At 39.0% G+C, this 19,983-nt stretch overlaps 1 protein-coding gene across 1 annotated transcript in view; it reads left to right on the top strand.

The window, feature by feature from the left end:
- LOC140313157 (uncharacterized) overlaps positions 1–19,983 on the top strand; it is a 104,152-nt gene that overhangs the window by 50,198 nt on the left and 33,971 nt on the right. Inside the window, exons 18-29 of the mRNA XM_072391151.1 lie at positions 1,362–1,397; positions 4,095–4,103; positions 5,997–6,050; positions 6,125–6,169; positions 9,238–9,270; positions 12,794–12,832; positions 12,925–12,969; positions 15,176–15,211; positions 15,703–15,747; positions 15,923–15,976; positions 16,461–16,505; positions 18,482–18,562. Coding sequence (XP_072247252.1) covers positions 1,362–1,397; positions 4,095–4,103; positions 5,997–6,050; positions 6,125–6,169; positions 9,238–9,270; positions 12,794–12,832; positions 12,925–12,969; positions 15,176–15,211; positions 15,703–15,747; positions 15,923–15,976; positions 16,461–16,505; positions 18,482–18,562 — 522 coding nt within the window. The remainder of the gene's footprint in view (positions 1–1,361; positions 1,398–4,094; positions 4,104–5,996; positions 6,051–6,124; positions 6,170–9,237; positions 9,271–12,793; positions 12,833–12,924; positions 12,970–15,175; positions 15,212–15,702; positions 15,748–15,922; positions 15,977–16,460; positions 16,506–18,481; positions 18,563–19,983) is intronic.

Below are 19,983 nucleotides of genomic sequence, written 5' to 3' on the forward strand. Positions count from 1 at the left end.
ATATATGCACCAAGACGAGCCACAGATCATCTTTCTCATATATTACTTTCATGGTACAGTTTCTGCAAATCTAACTTTTACAAAGTTACAATGAAGAGATTGCTGGCAAAAACATTGTGTTGCAAACATTACAAGGACACCATATTGTCACATCACAACATAATATCAAAGAAAAGAGTCAGCAATGACAGCAAACATATAACATATAATATATGTAATGGAAAAGTGTGTAATGGCTGTGGGAAACTACCCTCCAAACATTGCTAGACATCTATGTCAACTAACACATGCTTACACTTTATTGATCTTTTCTAAATGTACTCCGATACTGCTCCTAAAAGGCTATACTATTATCACAAAACCACAAGGGGTACTCTAAGGTAGCTCTTGAAAGTGTTTGTATTGATGAGTGGGACAAGTCTGTTTCATAGGCTCATTGACTCCTTGAGCTACGGTCTTTTCCTTAGGTGTCCAAACCAATCACATGCACTGTGTGTGTGCGTGTGCATAGTGACCCACACACTAAAAGGCATAAACACCATGATGTGTTAAAGGAGACAGCTTGTCAGACTCTTTAGCTGCTGATGTCGGGACAAACAGTAGCGTTTAGGCATCATGTAGTTCAGATGCTTTGAGTGTGCGATTAATTTCAAGCAAGACTGCCCTGATTCCAATCTCGATCAGGGCACAGGGTTTGTCTTCATTTCATTCAGATATAAAGACGGACTCTTCTCTGATTCTATCGCAGATGCTTAAGTTGCTTTCAGTATAATTGAGCTACTCACTGTTTAAATCTGTTGCGCACGACTCATTGCATCTCCTGTTTCTTTAATAACTAATATTAGTGTAGGACACAAAGAAGCTGGAGAAAAGAACGACAGAATGGAGAAGGTGTGACATTTCTAAATGGCAGTGTCCTAATGATACCCTTTGCATGTGCCAGATTTGCCTCCATCCCTTGGTATTGGCATTTATGAGTCACCTGTTTTGCTGAGGTAGATCTCAGGGGCAAAATCATCTATTCACAACACACTCCAGGGCATCACTCTCTCTTGTCCATTGGCAGCAGGACGTTGCGTGCAATAGAGGGGGCAGCGGTTGTTTTTCAAAGACAAATTAGCATTCCACATCGACAGTGGATTCTGTGAGAGGTGCATAATAAAACGGCCCACAAAGATTACCTGTACACTACTAAGGGTCCAGTCATGTCTTTATGAGAGCTAACATTAGTGCAAAGATTAGAAAACATAACCAGAGGCTACTGCTGCTAATGGTTGTATTTTAGAATGCACTTGCTGTTTTAAACACAGATGATATGTAACATAATAAGTATTCATGATGTATTTTGATATTTCTTGCAGGGCCCCCCCGGAACTTCTGAAGGTGCAGCTGTCAAGGTATCATTCAAAACATTGTTTGCCACAAAACAAAATAGCGACATGCTGCATTTAAAGTAGATATAAGCTGTCTCCCAGTTTGATAAAGTGACCCTTTCCTGCACTTCCAGCAAGCGTGTATTGTCAAAATGACTGAGCAGGGTTGTTGTAGCAGCCCTCCAAATAGGCAAGGAGGTAAATCTTCAGCAAAGCGTTGTCTGTATGAAGATGTACACAACTTGTTGTTCCAAACAGCCCGCTCAGACAAGCCAGATGTATGTTGGAGCAAAAGCAGAAGCTGCTTTGTCCCTGACTGACAATTCTTTTCCCTCTTTTTCTTTGTGTTAATAGTCAGGAACAGATCTCCCTCATCGGAAATTGCACCTTTCAGTCAGTTGCAACATATATGCTGCAAGTTTAATAGCTGCTCCGACCCTAGACGTCCTGCAGTGCAGCACAGCGTGACTCAGCGCTCACACTCTAAACAGACAGATGGCCATTACATACAGTGCTTTTCCAAAAAAGTATGCAATCATTTTCACGAAGCCCAGGGGTGTTGTAGCTCAGTAGGGACACATGAGATGTACAAAAACCCTCTGATATGGACCTCTACCTGGCTTCCCATGGTCTGTTTTGCAATGTGCTTATTTCACAAACCCACCTACACACATTCAGCCCCTAACCATCGCCCCCCAGTTCTCCTGTGGTATTCTTGTGATCATGCGAGAATGAAATCTATTGTATAGTGAAAAGCCTCTTGACTGCACCTGTTCAATTGATGTATAGGCATGTATTAGGCTGTGTTGTCTACTCTAGCCACTGGATTCCTCCTGTTTCCTCTGCCTAGAGGAAGGAGAAGTGTCAGCTGGCCAACCTTGAAAAAGGAAATTGTCCCTATGTGGACGGACTTATTACATCTAAGAATAAATGAGACCACAATACCATTTTAAAGTAAAAGTGGGAATTGGCTTTATCTTGATGAAAAATGACATAGGAATACCGTGTAGAATAAAATGAAAAAGAGATGTTACCCTGATTAAGTTTTCATGAGTTTTCACTAACAGGCTGCTGAGCTGCCTCTTTATTGTTCTTAATGACTCTCATATCATAGAATGAAGCTATAAAATTCAAAACTTTACCCAGCAGAAGGGGGGAAATAGCTCTGAGACTGTGGGTTTAGGATCATTTTCACAATCACCGTTTTGTTTAAGATGTTGAACATGACAAAGACCCACGAAGCTGTCTACATGTAACCAGAACAAAAAAAAATTATATTATAGCATAATGGTGTGTTGACTCGTGTGTGGAATATTAAACAGTTGAGTCAGTGTAACAAATTCACATGAAAGGTGGAGTAATACATGGAGGTGACACAGTCAGCAGGTGACTAAAGTTCCCAGCTGATTTATATGTAGATTTAGTGTAATTTTATGATTAAAGCAGTTATTGTTAGACCTGTGACTCACAGTGGCTGAGGCTTATGGTGCCAAGTAACATTGTTTCCTGCTATAAGTCTTACATTAAATGTGAATGCAAGTCTTGTCCTTGCTATAAATCAGTCATGCCCCCACATTACAGCTGCATCTTCACTTTCCCATCATAAATTTATGCTTTCTTTGGATGACAAGAAAGCTTGTGTCCCAGAGAATGACTTCACATTTCAATTTGTTAGAATGATAAAACAAAGACATGTATATAGAGAAATTTATAAAGCCAAATATGATAAGTGAGAGAAGATAAACTGTCACACCTGCAAGAGGAAAAGAGAGTAATGGTTTTCATGAGAAGTAATAATTGACGAGCATTACCATACCTCTCAGTTCCCTCCTTGTGCATTTTTTAACTTGTGTAGAATAGAGGCAAGTTAGACTAAACTGCTCATAGAGTAACATCTGTAGGAGCTGTGCTCCTCCTACTCAGCACAGTGTGAATGTTTCAAAGTAAAAAAGAAAAAGAGGTCTGCAGCGCACGATGTGCTGAAAAGATAGCGTCTTCATGAATTATATCTCCTTAAGTATGTCCCCCACTGACAGTCTCAAATGTGCCCTGACAGAACACTGCAGACACTGACAGAGAGAGTGATGCCGACTGTCTTAATTGCAGGTTGATGACTCGAGGTGGCTTAAAGTCAACATATCACCCACAGTCAACCACAGGTGGAGCAGTTCCCTGGGCTTTATCATTGTATAAATACAATGATAATCTACATAAATACAGGCCATGCTGCAGTTAATCTTATTTGAAAGGTTTATTAACTTTCTTTGTAGTCTCCTGCTAATAAATTGGCTCGAAAGGATGTTCCATGAAGATCTAACAATGGTAGACATCGTCTTTCTTTGAGTTTATGCGAGAATGCAGCGCACAGGTTTTTCACAACAAGTGACATCGCAGGTAATACAAGCTTTCCTTTAGATGTGGTTTGTCAAAACTGTTGGTGAAAACTCAATGATGAATTATTTTCTGCATCAGTTGGCTATTTGTACTATGGAACAGATAAAAAAAAAAGGCTTATAGTTTTATTCCACCGTGTGGCCTAAAACCAGGTCACCCACTGTGGTAGAAACCGTTGCATGGGCCCAGGAAACAACTTCGGAAAACACATTATATCCAAAAACAGAAATTAAAACTCATCCACGCAAAGAAAAAACATATAAAAGCAAGTTGCAAAGGTGCCGAATTCACTGCGTCAGAATTCTCTTAAGATGGACTGACATGAAGAAAGAAACTGTTTAATGAATCAAAATTTGAGAAGTCCTTTAAAGAGAGGAATCTAAAACCATCTTACCTGTATGTGTAGCATGGGGGGTACATAGTGCATGGCATAGTTAACATTTATAAAAGTTTCATATTTCTAAAAGACACCATTGTAGAAAAATGGGCTGACATCCATCTTTTATAGTAGAAGCTTTGCTTATTGAATTAAACCACATCCTGTTTGTGTTACAACTACATGGCTTTCTAGTTAATTAATTTGATTACTAAACTATTCTGCCTGAAATCCAGACCCAACACCCGCTGAAAACATCTCGCACATTATTGAATAAAGAAATGTGACAGCAGAGGTCCCAAACTTTTGAGCAAAGGTATTCTTATATCAACCAAAAATGGGAAACTTGTAGTTTTAAAAGTTAAAAGATATGCAACACAGTGGTAATACAGCAACTGTCCTAGATATTAGAACATATTCCTGGCACCAAATTAAAAATTTATGGTAACAAGCTTGTAGTTTGGTTTTCCTATATGGTTATTGTGATAAAATCAAGCAGCTCAATTCAGTTTTATTTATATAGCGCCAAATCAAAACAACTGTCATCTCAAGGCACTTCAATAATATAGTCCAATTCAAGCCAATTAGATCCATTTCATTGTAATCATAGTTCAATCAAATCCAATTAATTAAATTCAAATTTAGTCCTATTCATACATACAGAGCCAATTCAAAAACAATTTCCTAGCTAAGGACATCAACAGATCGCACCGAAACTTCTCTTCGGTCCAATCTCCCGTCCTGAGCGTGCATGAGGCGACTGTGGAAAGGAACGACTTCCTTTTAACAGGAAGAAACCTCTGGCAGAACCACTCAGGAAGGGTGGTCCCTCCTCCCCACCTGAAAAATTAATAAGACAATCCATCTGCTCATACATGGCAGCAGTCTACAGACTTAATAACAGCTCCTAATTTGGTTGAGGAAACAGTGACTATATCTCATTATACGAATAGTGTGGTATTACAGTGGCTGTCATTAGCAAGTCAGCGGAAGGGGGGGGGCTGTAAATCACTGGCAATTATTGTCTTGTTATATTTCAGAGTCTATGCACCGTTAAAAAATGAGCAAATAACCTTCACACCTTTCCAAGATGCAACACAGATGTTCCATCATGTTTCCAAACAGTGTATCTGAAACGGTCCTTATAAAGCTCTTTGCATTTTGAACAGAACAGTAATCTTTGATGAACAACCTATTTGTTTTACTCTGTCTGCGTTGCTTGATGGAGTGCAATCAAACATGAATTTTAGATAGTCTGACAAGCTAAAATAAATGTAGTTATTGCCATTTGTTTGTGCAGTATGACTTCTTGACACAAGAAGAAGTCTTAATAAGGTGGTAAATGCATGCAGTTTAATCAGTGAGGAAGGGATGAGTTCTCATGTGCAAATGTTTGTGAAAGACTTGAATTAATGTGACATGATTATTCATTCATCAGCTGTTTTGACCAGCGTAGAAGTGCATTTGTCTTAATGTTATGTTCACTTAGAGAATACACCACATAACCGACTGTGAGAAGCCCTGTTGAAATGCTCCAACAGCTTACACGCAGTCACAAAGTGCCATCTATTGGCAGACAGGAGAATGATCTGACTGTGAAAATGTGGAGAATTGCTGCAATACAACATTGGCTTAAGTTTTTCATTACCATAGTATCACAAAGTCAGGAGTTTCAATGTGTTTCCTTTTTCTTTACTGTGGTAGGATTCTGTGATGACACCGAACTGTATGTTTCTTCTGATTACTTATTCATAGCGACTGCCCTTGCCCAAGTTTCCCTCTCGCAGCTCTCTGTCTTTTCGCCCTGCCTTTGCTGTCAGTCACTGTCAATGATGTGCTCTCTTCACATACAGGGGGAGCCTGGAGTCCCTGGGGGGAGAGGGGAAAAGGGGGAAAGAGGAGATCCTGTATGTATTTTCCTGCAGTGACATTTACAATGCCGCTGTGTTACAGAGTCATTAACCAAGGCCTCCTCCCACAGGGTCACCCAGGTGCCGAGGGGACCAGCGGCATGAAAGGACAAAAAGTAAGTCACATCAGCGTCAAGTGTCAGACATGATGAGTTCCTTAGTTTATGCCCCCTGAAACTCAGCTTCCCTGTGCCTTGAGTGGGTGTAACTAAGTTCAAGCAGTTTAATTGGCACCCAAGTTTAGAGGCTAAACCCTTTGAGTTAGTTATCTTCTTCACGTCTGAACATTCTTCAAAAGTCTTTGAAATCATCCAGCGGCAAATAACGAATCTGCTGGTGATTATTTCTTGTTTTGTTATTGTTTGTCTCCTTTGCTCCAGTAAGCATGATTCGACTAATTTTCTTACTGCTGACAGGTTGTGTGTCTAGGTCTATTAGAGAGAGTGTGTGTGTTGTTTTACCCTTGTCATATAATTGTGTCCAGGTGATACTTTGCAAAGGAAACGTCCTGCGGTAGGGATAAACAACCAAAACTTTGATTCACAGTTTTGCCTTCCACATCTTTAATGACCTCTTTACACTGTGTCTCCTCATTTCTCCTTGAGCAGAATGTCGTGTCCAAAAATGATTTCCTTAAAATCTTTAGAAACAAATGAGAGGTATCACTGTTTACTGCAGGCAGTGTTGTTCACAGAGCCAATGTTTTTAAAGTAGATCCAGGCTTCAGATTTGGGGACTCGAAATTTAACAAACAAGCAACTGGTTTCTGAATTATTTTAACTTGAATTACCATCAGAAACATTCAGCATTCTTCTCTGCAATGTCAGCCTTTATTTGTGAGGCATATCCACTGTCTTCTTGAAATTTGATAGAATTTTGTGCACCCTGTAATACGATGAAGACAACTGAGAGTGACTCATAAGTTTACATTTTTTCCAGGGTGTCAGTGATAAACAACAGAAAATCTCCCTTAAAGTGCAATGCGTATGAAACTTGATACATTTTTATTGAGTTCAACTGTTTACTTTTATCCCCAAAGCAGTGATGCTTGATATATTTTTGGGCTTAGGCATACTTGTATATAAAACATTGACCTTGGTCTGTCTTTGTTTAGTTTATTAGATACAGTCCTGTTTTCAGCCAACTCACATTTCTTTATATGCCTTAAAAGTAGAGAATGGACACAGTGTTTTACCTAAACACGTGTAAACATAAATTGAAATATAGTATATAAGGCAAATGCAGACTTTGAACAATTCCTACATGCTTGAAAGTTATTTTTTGGTAATCAGACCTTTGTTTTTCACTACAACCTTAGCCCTTTTTGCCAAATATTCTTCAAGTAGACTTCAGGAATAGTTCGTCAGGCTTTTCGAAGAGCATCCCAAAGCTCTTTTTTGGATGTTGGCTGCCTTTTGTTCTGTTCTCTGTCAAGATGATCCCACACTGCTTCAATAATGTTGAGGTCAAGGCTCTGGGGAGGAGTCTTCACTCCATAAGAACCTGTTGCCATTGATATCAGTCCAGTTTTGACATACCTCGGCCTGTTGTCCTTGTATCCCTTTCCACACTTCCATGGATACCATTTCTGATGAGGCTTCGATTAACTCAGCTCAAGGGTCAGATGTATCTCTCAGGTCCTGTGTTAGATATTTACTTGATTTTATTACAATGATTATTTTAAGAACATTATTTTCAGGTACTTTTAATCAACTGCCACTTTATATACTCTCCTCTTGTCCAGTTTCTCTACGTTTTAAGGACACACGCAACACCATGCAGAGATATGCCACATTTTCAGCTAATAGATCTTTGGGGACCACCTAGTTTGTGCGTAAATACTGTTTATGTCTTTTTTTTTGTATATATCTAAATAAATGGGAACAAATTATGTATATCTGCAATAGGTTACTAGTGATAAAGTGCCTGTAAATTGATTCTTTGCTAAGCTGTCTGTGTAGAAACAACACTGGTTCATCCCTTTATTCATAGGTCAATGTTAATTTTATTAACACTCTATATTCCTAAAAAAAAAATGGGTGGAAAAGTAGCCAATGTCCAAAAATGTTCTTCTGATAACTATACTGTAAAAAGTCGTACATGATTTCTATTCCTCCTGAGGGAGACATGAATGTGTGCACCAGAGGAGAGGATGAGAGATCCAGAAAGTCAGCGTGGTTTATCCAGTTAATACAATAGTACCGTGACCGTCTATTTCGAATTTTGTGTCATTCCATTTGTTAGATGATAAGAAATTGTATGACGTAAGTAAGAACATCAAGTAAGAACATACATAAAATATTGTGTATCAAGCATGACTGTCATGCTGCACTTACGTGTCACCAGTAAAGTACTGCAAACAAAGCGTTGACTTAGTTACCAGAGTGATAGAGCGAAAGCTGAAAAATCAAGTTTCATTGTTGTTTTTCAGAGGAGATTAGACCTCCCAAACCCATACCTGAGAGAAACCAAACAATTTTATGGCTAAACCTACTACAGAAACTGTTCCGCCAATCAGGGAACCTTAGCTTTAAGGTATGAATTTGTACTGCTCCACCAACATCCTCTCCTGACCTCATAAGCAGACTTATGTGGGTTATTATACTACTTCAGTTGAGCGAGGGAATTAGTGAATTCACCATGATGAAGCTGCTAATTGACTTTCTATTGCCATTGTTTCTGTGTTGCCAGCGTGTAATTTTAACACATTACATGCCAATACCACATAATGAGGCATTGAAGAGGTTGTGTTTAATTCCCATATTTCTCCAAGAAATATCAGGTTGCAAAACTTTATTCTGCTGGTTGTGCAAAGGATTTCCTCATGTGGGCAGCATGAAAATGTTTACTGTCTTCAAATACAATCCACTCATTTTTAGACTCAGTATCATTTATTATTTGGGAGTCAAGTGTGTCTGTACAAAGCTTCATGTTAATTAATCATACAGTGTCATGTCTGTCTTTGTTAATGGGCTAAATCTTCTGACATTAATGCCTAAGATGCCCAAGATGAATTGACTGAATTACTAAATTCATCCCTTGGCTTCTCAGATTCTAGTGTCCTCACTTGTATTTTGATCCAAACCAACACAGGGCCTTAAAACTTCAAGCTCCCTTTTTTTTCCCCCTCATACTGCTATGACAATAAATAATGAGTGATGACATGTTTCTGCTATATTTTCAGGGAGACGTCGGCCCTCCTGGTCCTCCTGGTCCTGTAAGTACTGCATAGTAAAGAATCTCCACCTTATGAAATGCTTTTTACTACCAGTTATCTCATGTTATCATACGTTCTATCACAAGGGATGACATGCTTTGTTGGGTATATTACAGCATAAGAAACCTAAAAAGCTATATTTTATGCATTTTATGCATAGATGTTTGTATCGGACCAAACGTAAACCATGAGGGAGAAATAAACAGCAGAGCAGTAAACAGTCAACCTCCACTCTGCTTTTTTAATTTGATCTTCATATATATATATATATATATATATATATATATATATATGTTAATTTCCCTTTTTTGATTAGTGTGGCATGGTTAGTAAAGGACATCAAACATGGGCAGCCCTTTTAAGGAAGATGACTGTTAAATTCTCTAGCAGAAGATTACTTATTCCTTTAGGTAATGAAGTCACTGCTAATTGCCAACAAGCTCTCAGTGAATGATTTTTAGTGATGTGCATAGCGGAGGATGGTGCAAAAAATAACTCGAAGTTCATTAAACACGTGTGAACTTTGATTTCCTGTGTTTAGCTTCAAATGAACACATTTGCACTAGCCATCCCCCAATGATGGTGTAATCTTTCACTTGGAAATTTTTATAGTGTGAATTAATGGGGGTCATACAGCACTTGACCTATTTCTAATGTTCATCATTATAAATAAGAGATTTTCTCTCCTTTTTTCTCTCCTTTTTTTTTTCTTTTTTGACGGAGGATAAAAGCAGTTAAAACAGAAAGGCCCTGTCATCGTGGTGGATATCTGACATGTGCTCAAGGTGACACAGAGTGGGTGGCGCTTAGGTGATGGGGCTCGTTGCTGAGACATTTTAAAGTTGAAAAAAATGCACTGTGACAAATTGGGTAAAGATCTGTCAGGTGGCAGTAATAACTTCAAAGACTTGCTTTTACCATATTCTTCCTGAGAAGAATCTACAGTGAAAATAGTGTCAAATGAAAACTTTGTTGGTGTGGGAGCCTGTTTCTTTCCCATAGTGAGTGCTCTGACATTTAGATGACTCCACCCTAATGGGTTTTGTTCTGAAGATGTGCTGCCTATTGAACCTCTCAAGGCTTCAGATTCAGATCTTCGAAGCAAGGTTTGACAGCTCTCATTCATATTTTCATTTTCTTTCCGCGTAAGCAAGTTAGAGGTACAGAAATAAGAATAATAAATAATAATAAAAATATCACTCAACTTCTACTGGTTTCACTAGTTCTGGTCGAAGAGATAAGAATAGATATCAGTGTAGGCGGTTTGAATGGGCTTTTTGGAACATGGGCAGCTTGCTCAACAGTAACATTTGAATATTTTTTGCTCTCCCTCAAATTTCATTAGACTTGGAGAGGAAGATGTTTTCTAATCAAAACTGAAATACTCAGTCGTGTTCATCGTTGTGTGCTGAGATGTGTGCCTCCCAGGTTATACTAAGTGTACAACATAGCACACAGTGGATAGGGAAAACATTAGTCGATTGATAAATGAGGCTGTTTGAATATTTAGTGCTAGTTTCTGTCTGTGCTCTCCGCCTTCCCATGGCAGATAATTTTGGCAGTTAAGCATTGATTTCCCTTACACAGCAGAAACAGGGGTTCAGATCATTACCCTCCCTTCATAAACCTTCTTGTGCCTCTGTTTTTTAGTGACAAGGAGGGGCAGTGGGCTCACAGGCATGCACGACCATCACGTCGACCAATGTCCTTAAAGGGGTAAAGCCACCTTTTTGGGATTGAGTCCTGTTTTTTATTGCGCCTTTGTTTTACAGTTGAGTTTCATGATCTGTGAAACCGAATCTGTTATGCCAACTTGTGTTGAAGAAATGGTCCTGTGCTGTATTTCACCGCTCTCGAGAAAGCTAATGGGGAAAATTTGGTGAAATACGAATGGCAACGTCACATTGTTTCTTATCTTAATGAGAAACACTGATAGCAGCCTTTCTTACTTTGGCCATTGTTGCTAAAGAGAGGACTCATTATGTTAGGTTCCTTAGAGCCTGAAATCAAATGACCAATCTAAAAGGGCTTAGAGGTCCAATTTAATCAAGTAACAATGACACCAGCTCAGGTAAACAATAAAATACTACAAGTAAACTAAATTGCGGCACAGTGACATCATGTAACCAAAGGCCTTCCACAGAATGCTCTCAGGAGCCATTTCCTTCCAAAGTTTACAATGCAGTCTTATGATAGATCATAAAATACTTACAATGGTTAATGGTGAATTAAAATGTTTTCCTGTACAACAGCTACATTTTTCTTTTTATTTCTCTACTGCGATACAGCACCTGTTGCTCTACTGATAACGTTTCCACTCTTGTGACGTGATGATGTTAAAGCTTACAACACTATGATGTTGGCAGTTGCCACTCTTAACAGGGAGAACAGGGGAGGGTCACTGGTTTCTTAAGGTCACACTGTTAAACACAAAACAATGTAATTTCATAGTTTTTTTTTTATTTTTTATTATTACTTGGACTGTGAAACTACTAGTATTGGGCATGTGTAAAAATGTTCTTAATTAAAGATTTCTAGTAAGACTGGGCTAAAATGTGGATTCCATGGAAGCAGCAAAAGAAATGGCTTCAAATCCCAGGCTTGTTTCTTTACTCCAAGTCTGATCAAGTTAAAACCGCTTTACAGGAATAATTTACATGGTAAAAACAACACAAAGGCTCTTAGGATATTCAAATCTAGTCTGATACACTGAGCCAAAACCTTAGATTCACTTTTAAACCTTGGGTCAACTTTATTGCCAATATTTGACTTTGTATTTCATATCTAAATTATATCTTTATCTGCCGAGTTGTCTGTGCAGCCCACTATTAAAATGTCTCCAGTGTCACCACTGGATTGTGAGCAATCCACCTGAAACAATCACTCGTATCATCGGTCCCTGCACCCTGTAGTGTGTAGAGTATTAGCAATTCAAAAAGATGATTGTGGCCTTTGTTCTTTAGGTGTGAAGTGTTAATGTGGCAAAAACCATCGAACATCTGGAATGCTGAACACATGTTTAGTCAGTCACTACGGCAGCTGCTTGGCCACTAAAAAACACTTTTTCAGCTTTATTAGCTCAAGTGCTAGCAGATTGTTCTGTGATTCACCTTTATATATCTTAATGCCGGTGATATATCTGGAAACTGTGCCTTGTACAGAGATAGACCCAACAAACAATATAACTCATACAAACACTTGGAATCACAACTTTAGTTTGGTGCATCAAGTGGTCTTTGCCCTTTATTTCCTTTTCTTTTTTTGCTCATATTCTTGCAACATCACTTAATTTTTAGAAATGTTTAAAAAAAAAGAAAGAAAGAGAAATGAAAACCATCTCTGCAAGTACAGATATGATCTTTTCTGATCAAACCTTGGCTCAGAGACTCATGCTCGTGCTGGGCCCCTATGGATTTGTGAATCTTGAATATGCTCAGTTTATTTACACCTTCTTTATATTTACGTATTTAAGTAATCAGTGGAGGATGTTTGTACAACATTGTGTCTCTTTCATTACATCTAGGTGATGACTGCTCATGGATTAAGACAGCTCTCTGAAACTGTAAGCAGCTGTTTATATCATAACACGTTAAATGTTTATGTTTGGTGTCTTATTTTCAGTCGTTCCATTTTCTGTTTTCTCTTGTTTTTAAGGATGGAATGAAAGAGCGAGCCCAAAAGGGTGAGAAAGGAGACGAGGTAACTATTTCTCCTTGTTATCGCTTAATAAAAGACAATTTAAGTGTGTCTCAGTTTTAGTATCCACACACTGCTTCCAACGCCACAGTGTGAATGATGTTTCCCATTTCTTATATAACATCAACAAAAGCAGCGCTGACATATGATTTTGGAAGAAAAAAACAGTTGATCACCTGCTTTTCAGAAGGAGAGTTTTGTTTCATCGTAGCGCTCTGTAGAGAAGCACAAAGTGAGGCATGGAATAAAGTGGCTCGCCATTATTGTTTGGAACTCAGAAGTACGGATGCAAAAACTTCAGGCCAGCAGATTACAAAAGCCTCTCATTCAGCTACTGACCAGACAAAACAAGCATCCACATACAGTCCATGCCATAAATATTTAGACAGTGACTCTTTTGTGTGTGAACACAATTATAAGTAAACTGTATGAAACTGCTAGGGCTGAGCTTCAATTGGAGTAGGTTTATGTCGGCATTGAGAGGGCTTTGTTTGAGATTGTATTGGCTTCTGAATGTTACTCGGGCAGATGCGTGCTTTTCAGAGTTAGTTTAAGCACAAATGAGCACACAAGTGGCTCAGTGTTGATTGAGACTCGAGAGTCAAGAGCTGCCATCGAGAAGAGGTGATCATGCTAGCGAAGATCATAATGATGTTGAAATGAAAAGAAATCAATCCAAGATAAAAGGTAATACACAATAAACTAGAAAGTGGCAGACACACTGGTGATGACTGCACAACAAGTTAAAAATGCTTAGAAAAGTGTAGTTGTACATGTCTGCTTGTATGTAATTAAGACAAGAACTTAGGACCAGAGAATAAGAACATTCACCGCTATATGCAAAGCCTACGGAAAAAAATCGGAAAGCCCGGAGTGCAATTCACACACAAGCACAAAAACAATCCAGTCAAGTGTTACAGCAAAGTTGTGCAGATTGATGAAGCAAAACTTCAATTAAAGTGATGGAAGAAGGAAAGTGTACAAGAAGAAAAAAAACAGCTTATGACCAAGTGTGTTCTGCCTTAATGTGCTGTTTCTGATGCAGCAAAATGAATGCAGAGGCATACAGGAGAATGTTTGGTGCTCAGATTCAGCAACATGCATAAAACAAGACTGGATGGCGTTTCATTATCCAGCAGGGATCACAGTTTCACTTTGAAAACTGGACCTGAATGCAGGACACCGTAGACAGATGTAATCCAAAACTTCATTCTTGTCAGCAGTCAAAACTCTCAAAGGCAGTCAGCATGACAACCAGGACTGACAAGTGCATGCAAAAGGACACTGAGTAAGTTCAAAGAGTTCAGACAACTAAGTGCAAAACAGGAAAGGCACAGAGTAGGTGAAAAACAAAGAACACAGTCTGGCAAATATTAAGCACAAAAAAACGTCTGAACCCAAAGGAATAAATAGCTTGACGCCCAGAATTTAAAGAGAACTCAGATGAACTGGAAGGGAAACAAAGAAACTGGGAAGGGTGATTAACTAACAGGGAACATTCTGAAATAAAACAAAATGATCAACCGAGTCCAAAATGCAGCAAGCAACAATCCCAAATATACTATATAAACAAAGCAAATCATGGCTAAGTCCCAGTGTAACTGAGGATACATTCCACCTGCTAAAGAAGACTAAGTGAGAGACACCAAGCAAAGTGAAAGTGTAGTGAAGGCCAGTGTACAGACTTGTGTATTTATTCAATGACTTTTACATTTCTAAACTGTCGGCTAGTGAAAGGTTCACTATCCTCCAAAATGTTTTCTTTGTCACTGTATGGATATATATCTATGATAGATGGTGCAGAAGTATGGTGCTTGAAGAAAACACAAGGTCCAAATATTGCAATGTGCACTGCAAATAGGGGACGATTTCCTGGGTTATGATAGGCATCCAAACTAAACATTCAGCTTATGAACATTAAGAATAGGTGTTGTGAAATGGGAGCAAAACATGTCCTAGAGGTAAGTTCTTTTATAGTAGTATAACATAGTTTATAGTATTTTCTTTTAAATTAACCCTGCAGAGGAAATGCTCTTGTGTGCTTAACCATCACATAGCTTGAAGGCTAACTTCATTGGGGTCCTTGGGGATTTTCTTTTTTTTTAAAACCTTACAATAGTCTGCAAGAGAAATGGCTTACTTGACTATTTTTTTCTCCCTATGCTCATCTTGACAATAGATCCACTCTTACTTCCTTTATTTTCTGCAGGGTGAGAGAGGAGCTCAAGGACCGATCGGTTTCAAGGTAACTCATCGAAGAATGGGCCATTGCACTGAAACTTGAACATCAATATCCGCTTCCAAAAGTTTCCAAAGTCACTTTTTGCTCGCAAAGGAACACGCTTTGTAGTCTGAACATCAGGTTGTGGCTGTTTAGAGTTTATAGATTGCTGATCAAAGTCATTTTTGTTGTACGGAAGATTCTACTTTTAACATTTTGTAAGTTCTGAACTTGACAATGGCCCCACTTTGAGCCATGTCTCTGAGCTGGGTGAGCTAATTTCTATTGACAATCCCAGCATGTATTTCATCTTCAGCTGGAACTAACCTTTTTTTGCCATTGAAAACGTTGTTTAAGTGCATAAAGATTCTAACGTATTGAATTCAGAAAGAATGAACCTATTTGCTAAGTCATTCTCTCAGCATTGACAACAAACACAAGTCTCATTAAGTTTTTCTCTTCTTTTGTTTTCTCCCTCCCTCATCCCTTATGCACCCTTTGCCATGATGTAACAGGGAAGCATGGGGCCACCAGGACTAAAGGGAGATCAAGGACCAGAGGTGAGTCATTTTATTTGTCTTGTGTACTTAGTGTATTTTTTTTATTGTGATCATTTATGTTACAATTGTTTTAGATATGTATCATGGTATCATTTAACATATGGAAGAAAACAAACAAACGAAGGAAGAAATTAGCCCAAAGCATTGATTTAGTTTTTTTAATGTATTTTACCAGGGAAAGCAAGGCGAGTTTGGACCCATTGGACTCCCAGGACTCCCAGGCGAGCCAGTAAGTACGCTGGCATTAAACGCCAGCACTTCCTGTCAAGCCTTTCTTTCCCTGACCGCCTTATCTGTCATCATAGTTTATCTTCTACTCTCTTCACTCAGTTCACCACAGTGAAAGAGAGGATTAAACCAAAAAGCCTCAATAGGGAGAGACATAGAATAAGTCAAGAAAAAAAAAGTCCCGAATTTTTACACAGACGATCAGTAATCAAATTTAAGAATTAATTAGTGGAAAGAGGCAAATCTAAGCGGTTTATGCCAGGAACGGAGGCTGCAGCCCAATCTGTTCTCTGCACCTGTTTCAGTAATGAGCATCTGTCTTTATTCAAAAGCAGGGAGGGAAAAGAGGCATTTCATAAATCCTGGCTAAGGGAAGTTTTGTTGGAGCACAGCGGCCCGCTGAAGCAGTGAGGAGGAGGAGATTAATGTGTTCGAGGAGATGAAGGCCTGGTGATAGATGTGTCTCTTTTCACCACTATTTACAGGGCTCACCAGGGGTGCCCGGGAGAGATGGCCTGAAAGGAGAAAAGGTAGGTAAACTTCAAATCAAGCTCTCACCTCAAAGACAAATATGAACCTAGGATGTTTTATCACAGGTTGAACATGCTAGACAACTTGTGAAGATTACTCACCACAGACGCCATCCTTAATCACGCTTTAACTTTGTGTTTTCATCTTTGATGCCTCTGACAACTCTGTTATTTGTGCGGAATTTTCCTCCTGCAAAAGCTTTCCGAATACTGTACTGAGAGCAGTAGAAAAGAGCACAGCAGAAAAGTGGTGAAGGGTGCTTTTGAAATACACATTTGTGATTGGTTTTGTTACCCCTCTAAAGCTGTACTCAAGTCTTTCCACCCACTGGAGTAGTGAGGAAAACCCAAATGGCTAAAGCCTCCCTCAATCACATAAATGCTTAAGCTTCCAGTATTCAATTTATAATCCTCCTCTGTCTTTCTTGTTATACTGATCTTAACTCTAATCCAAGACGCAGTACTCGATGCATATTCACGTGGTACACTCTGAATACATGGCAACAGACGAGCAACTTTTGCACCAAATACAAATCTGGGCTGAAACTTGAAAACTATGAAAATATGAAAACGTTTTGCAGCTGTAGCGCCTGGCAGTCTTTTTAAAAGAGATACAGACGAGTAATAGGAAAGGAGCTCGAAAGTCGACCAAAGTGCCTTCCAGAAACTAAAGGATTAAAATGAGGCGTTGCTATTTTACAAGGCTTTATGTGCCAAACTACTCATAGGACATTATGTTGTCGACCAATCTATTTCATGCCACAACATAAACCCTGTAAATCTGTGGCAAGGTATCATAATCTCAGTTAAACGCCTGGTAATGTAAGTAAGAATTTATGATTTCCACTCATCATATTAGTGGATGATTATAGGTCATTCATATTTTGGATAGGCTTTTTAGAGCCTATCCCAGCTGCCAAAAAAACACAAACGCAAACAACAATGCACATTCACTCAATTTAGAATCGCCAATCAATGAAACAAGCTGTTTTCAGACTGTGAAGGACACCGGAGTATCCGGAGAGAACCACACATGGACGGGGAACATATGCATTGTTCTTAGTTTGCTTCTTATATTCGATGCTGTAAAGACGAGATACAGCTTAGGTGGACGGGTATGTTGTCAGCTTTTGCAGGTCTTTGTCATAACCAAGAATGTTGGGTAAATGGAATTTTTATCTTGCCAACATGTCTGTAAGTTTTGGAAGATTATTTGCTGTGAAGTATGATATAAACCCAAGGTACAGGCACAACATGAAAAAAAGGTTACACTGTGGCAACAAAGAGATGCACAGAACAACCAAAACGAGACGAGAGGAGAACTATGACATGCAATGGCCCGCTGGTGCAAAACAGAAAATGAGACAACAACACAACAACATAATAGAAAACACAGCGACATTTAAAAAAAACACAACAGTGAAGCAGACTGCACGACAAAACCTCAAAACACAATAAATCTTAAAAAAAAGAATAAACTTTCGAGTTGTGACTGGTGAAATGTTGCTGTCTTCTCTGCTTAGCTGTTTTCTAAAAAATGCTGTTGTAATGTCTAATGTTGTGTTTTGTTTTTGCGTTGTGATTTCTAACTTAGAGCCAAATAATGAGATCATAAGCCATACAAAATGACCAGTTATGAAACCTATAGTGACCAAACTGAGATCAAAGCGACCAGATTCGATTCAAAATGACAATGTGAGACAAAAATATGAAAGGATAGCTGAAATAAGACACGAGAGGATAATAAATAGCAGCATAACGCTGTAAAACATCTACAAAATTGAGCTGAGCTTCCATTATGTCTGCATACTGTGTGCATTTATCAAAATTACGTCTGCCCCTGCTTTTTCCCCCAGACTCATTCTTATGCATCTTGGCGTGCATGCACAGCACCTTCTTTGCATTTTAGAGATGGCAGAGCCCATTTAACACTTTGTCTGAAAGCATTTTAACACTGTCTGTCTTCTTGCCTGTAGGGTGACTCTGGTGGACTGATTGGGCCACAGGGACCCGCTGGTCCAAAGGGTGAGCCTGGAGAACCCGGTGGTGGATATATGGTGGGTCTGCCACAGCACACAAATGTAGAAGAGGGTAGCGTTCAGTAACAGGATTGTCTCCAAACATAATTGCTGGATAAACTAGCTCCTCCAGCTGCCTAGATTGAGTGACATGAACAGTGTAAGAAATTCACCTGTAGATTAAACCACTAGGAGATATGTACAGTGGAAATTGAGCCCAGTAGCTGACCAGAGCATGAAAACAGCATGCAGCCAGCAGAGGGCCAGTCTAAACTATCACCTGCCCACAGCTCCAACAGCCCACCAGGATTTGTCCCAGCATGCCCTTTGGCTACTAAACCACTGCATCACATTAGAGAGATGCAGTGTCATTAAGCAATCCATCCCTCGGTAACTCCAGCCTGGGTAATCACCTATCCTCCCATTTTGGTGCTTATAGCTGTTGAAGCACTTTCTTTTATGGATATGGCTCGCATGCAGAAGTGCCCAAGTCCTGCTCGACAGCACTTGTGCTCCTCAATCACAGGCAATGCTCTCTTAACAGCTATGTTTGTTTATGTGTGGAAACACAGAACTGAAGATTAACAGTAACAGCAGACCCACCAATCAAGCAAGCAACAACATGAGCAGAGTAACAAGGGAAAGACTGCAGAAATATTTAACCCTCTTTAACATTTTCCACCACTGTTAACATTGGAGAAGGAATAGAAAATATGGTAATATATAGTGTGTTGACAGCATTCCAACAGCCTTGTGTATCTTAAGTTAAAAACTTGACAAAGTGAAATAGCTTTTATCTGATGTCGACATCCATCTGTTTTACAAAGGACGTATTCTCGTCTGCCCCTCGTCACTGTAAGAGAAGTGATTTACAACATTTAGGGGAAAAGGACAATGAAAAGAAGGCTAATGTATCTTTTTTTTTGCAAAATAGTTTTCATTGTTTTGCGATCAATCACTTCTCTCAGCTATTGACAGGTGAAGAGATTTTTTTTCCCATTTTTGCTGTTAAAAAAAAACAAAGTCGACAAAATGCAGTCACTGGACTGAGAAAGTTTTGTACGTCTCTGACTTTTCTGTTTTATATTTGAGTGATCTTGTTCGTTTCCTCCCCCAATACTGCAGAATTGCTGTGTTGGTGAAAATCCAACTTCAGCACAGCTAATTTACATTGTGCAATGAAGGACTTGTAACACTAATATATGCTGACTACAGAAATCAATGTTTCATCTGGATGGCACAGTAAATAATGCTTACACTGAACTCAGCTCCAATCAAGGTTTTATTCTGTGTTGTATGGTATTATCGCTGTGCCTCTTCATACTGAAGCTAATAAAACGACGCTGAACATGTACTCATAATGCATCACTGTGTTCAGACTGTTTATTCTGTGGTTTGTAGAGCTTGTACAGTTTCCAGAGTCATGTTTTAATTACAGCACAAGAAACTTTTAATGCGGG

The sequence above is a fragment of the Leuresthes tenuis genome, unplaced genomic scaffold (genome assembly GCF_036924035.1).
Source record: "Leuresthes tenuis unplaced genomic scaffold, fLeuTen1.0.hap1 SCAF_8, whole genome shotgun sequence".
Classification (NCBI taxonomy): Eukaryota; Metazoa; Chordata; class Actinopteri; order Atheriniformes; family Atherinopsidae; genus Leuresthes; species Leuresthes tenuis.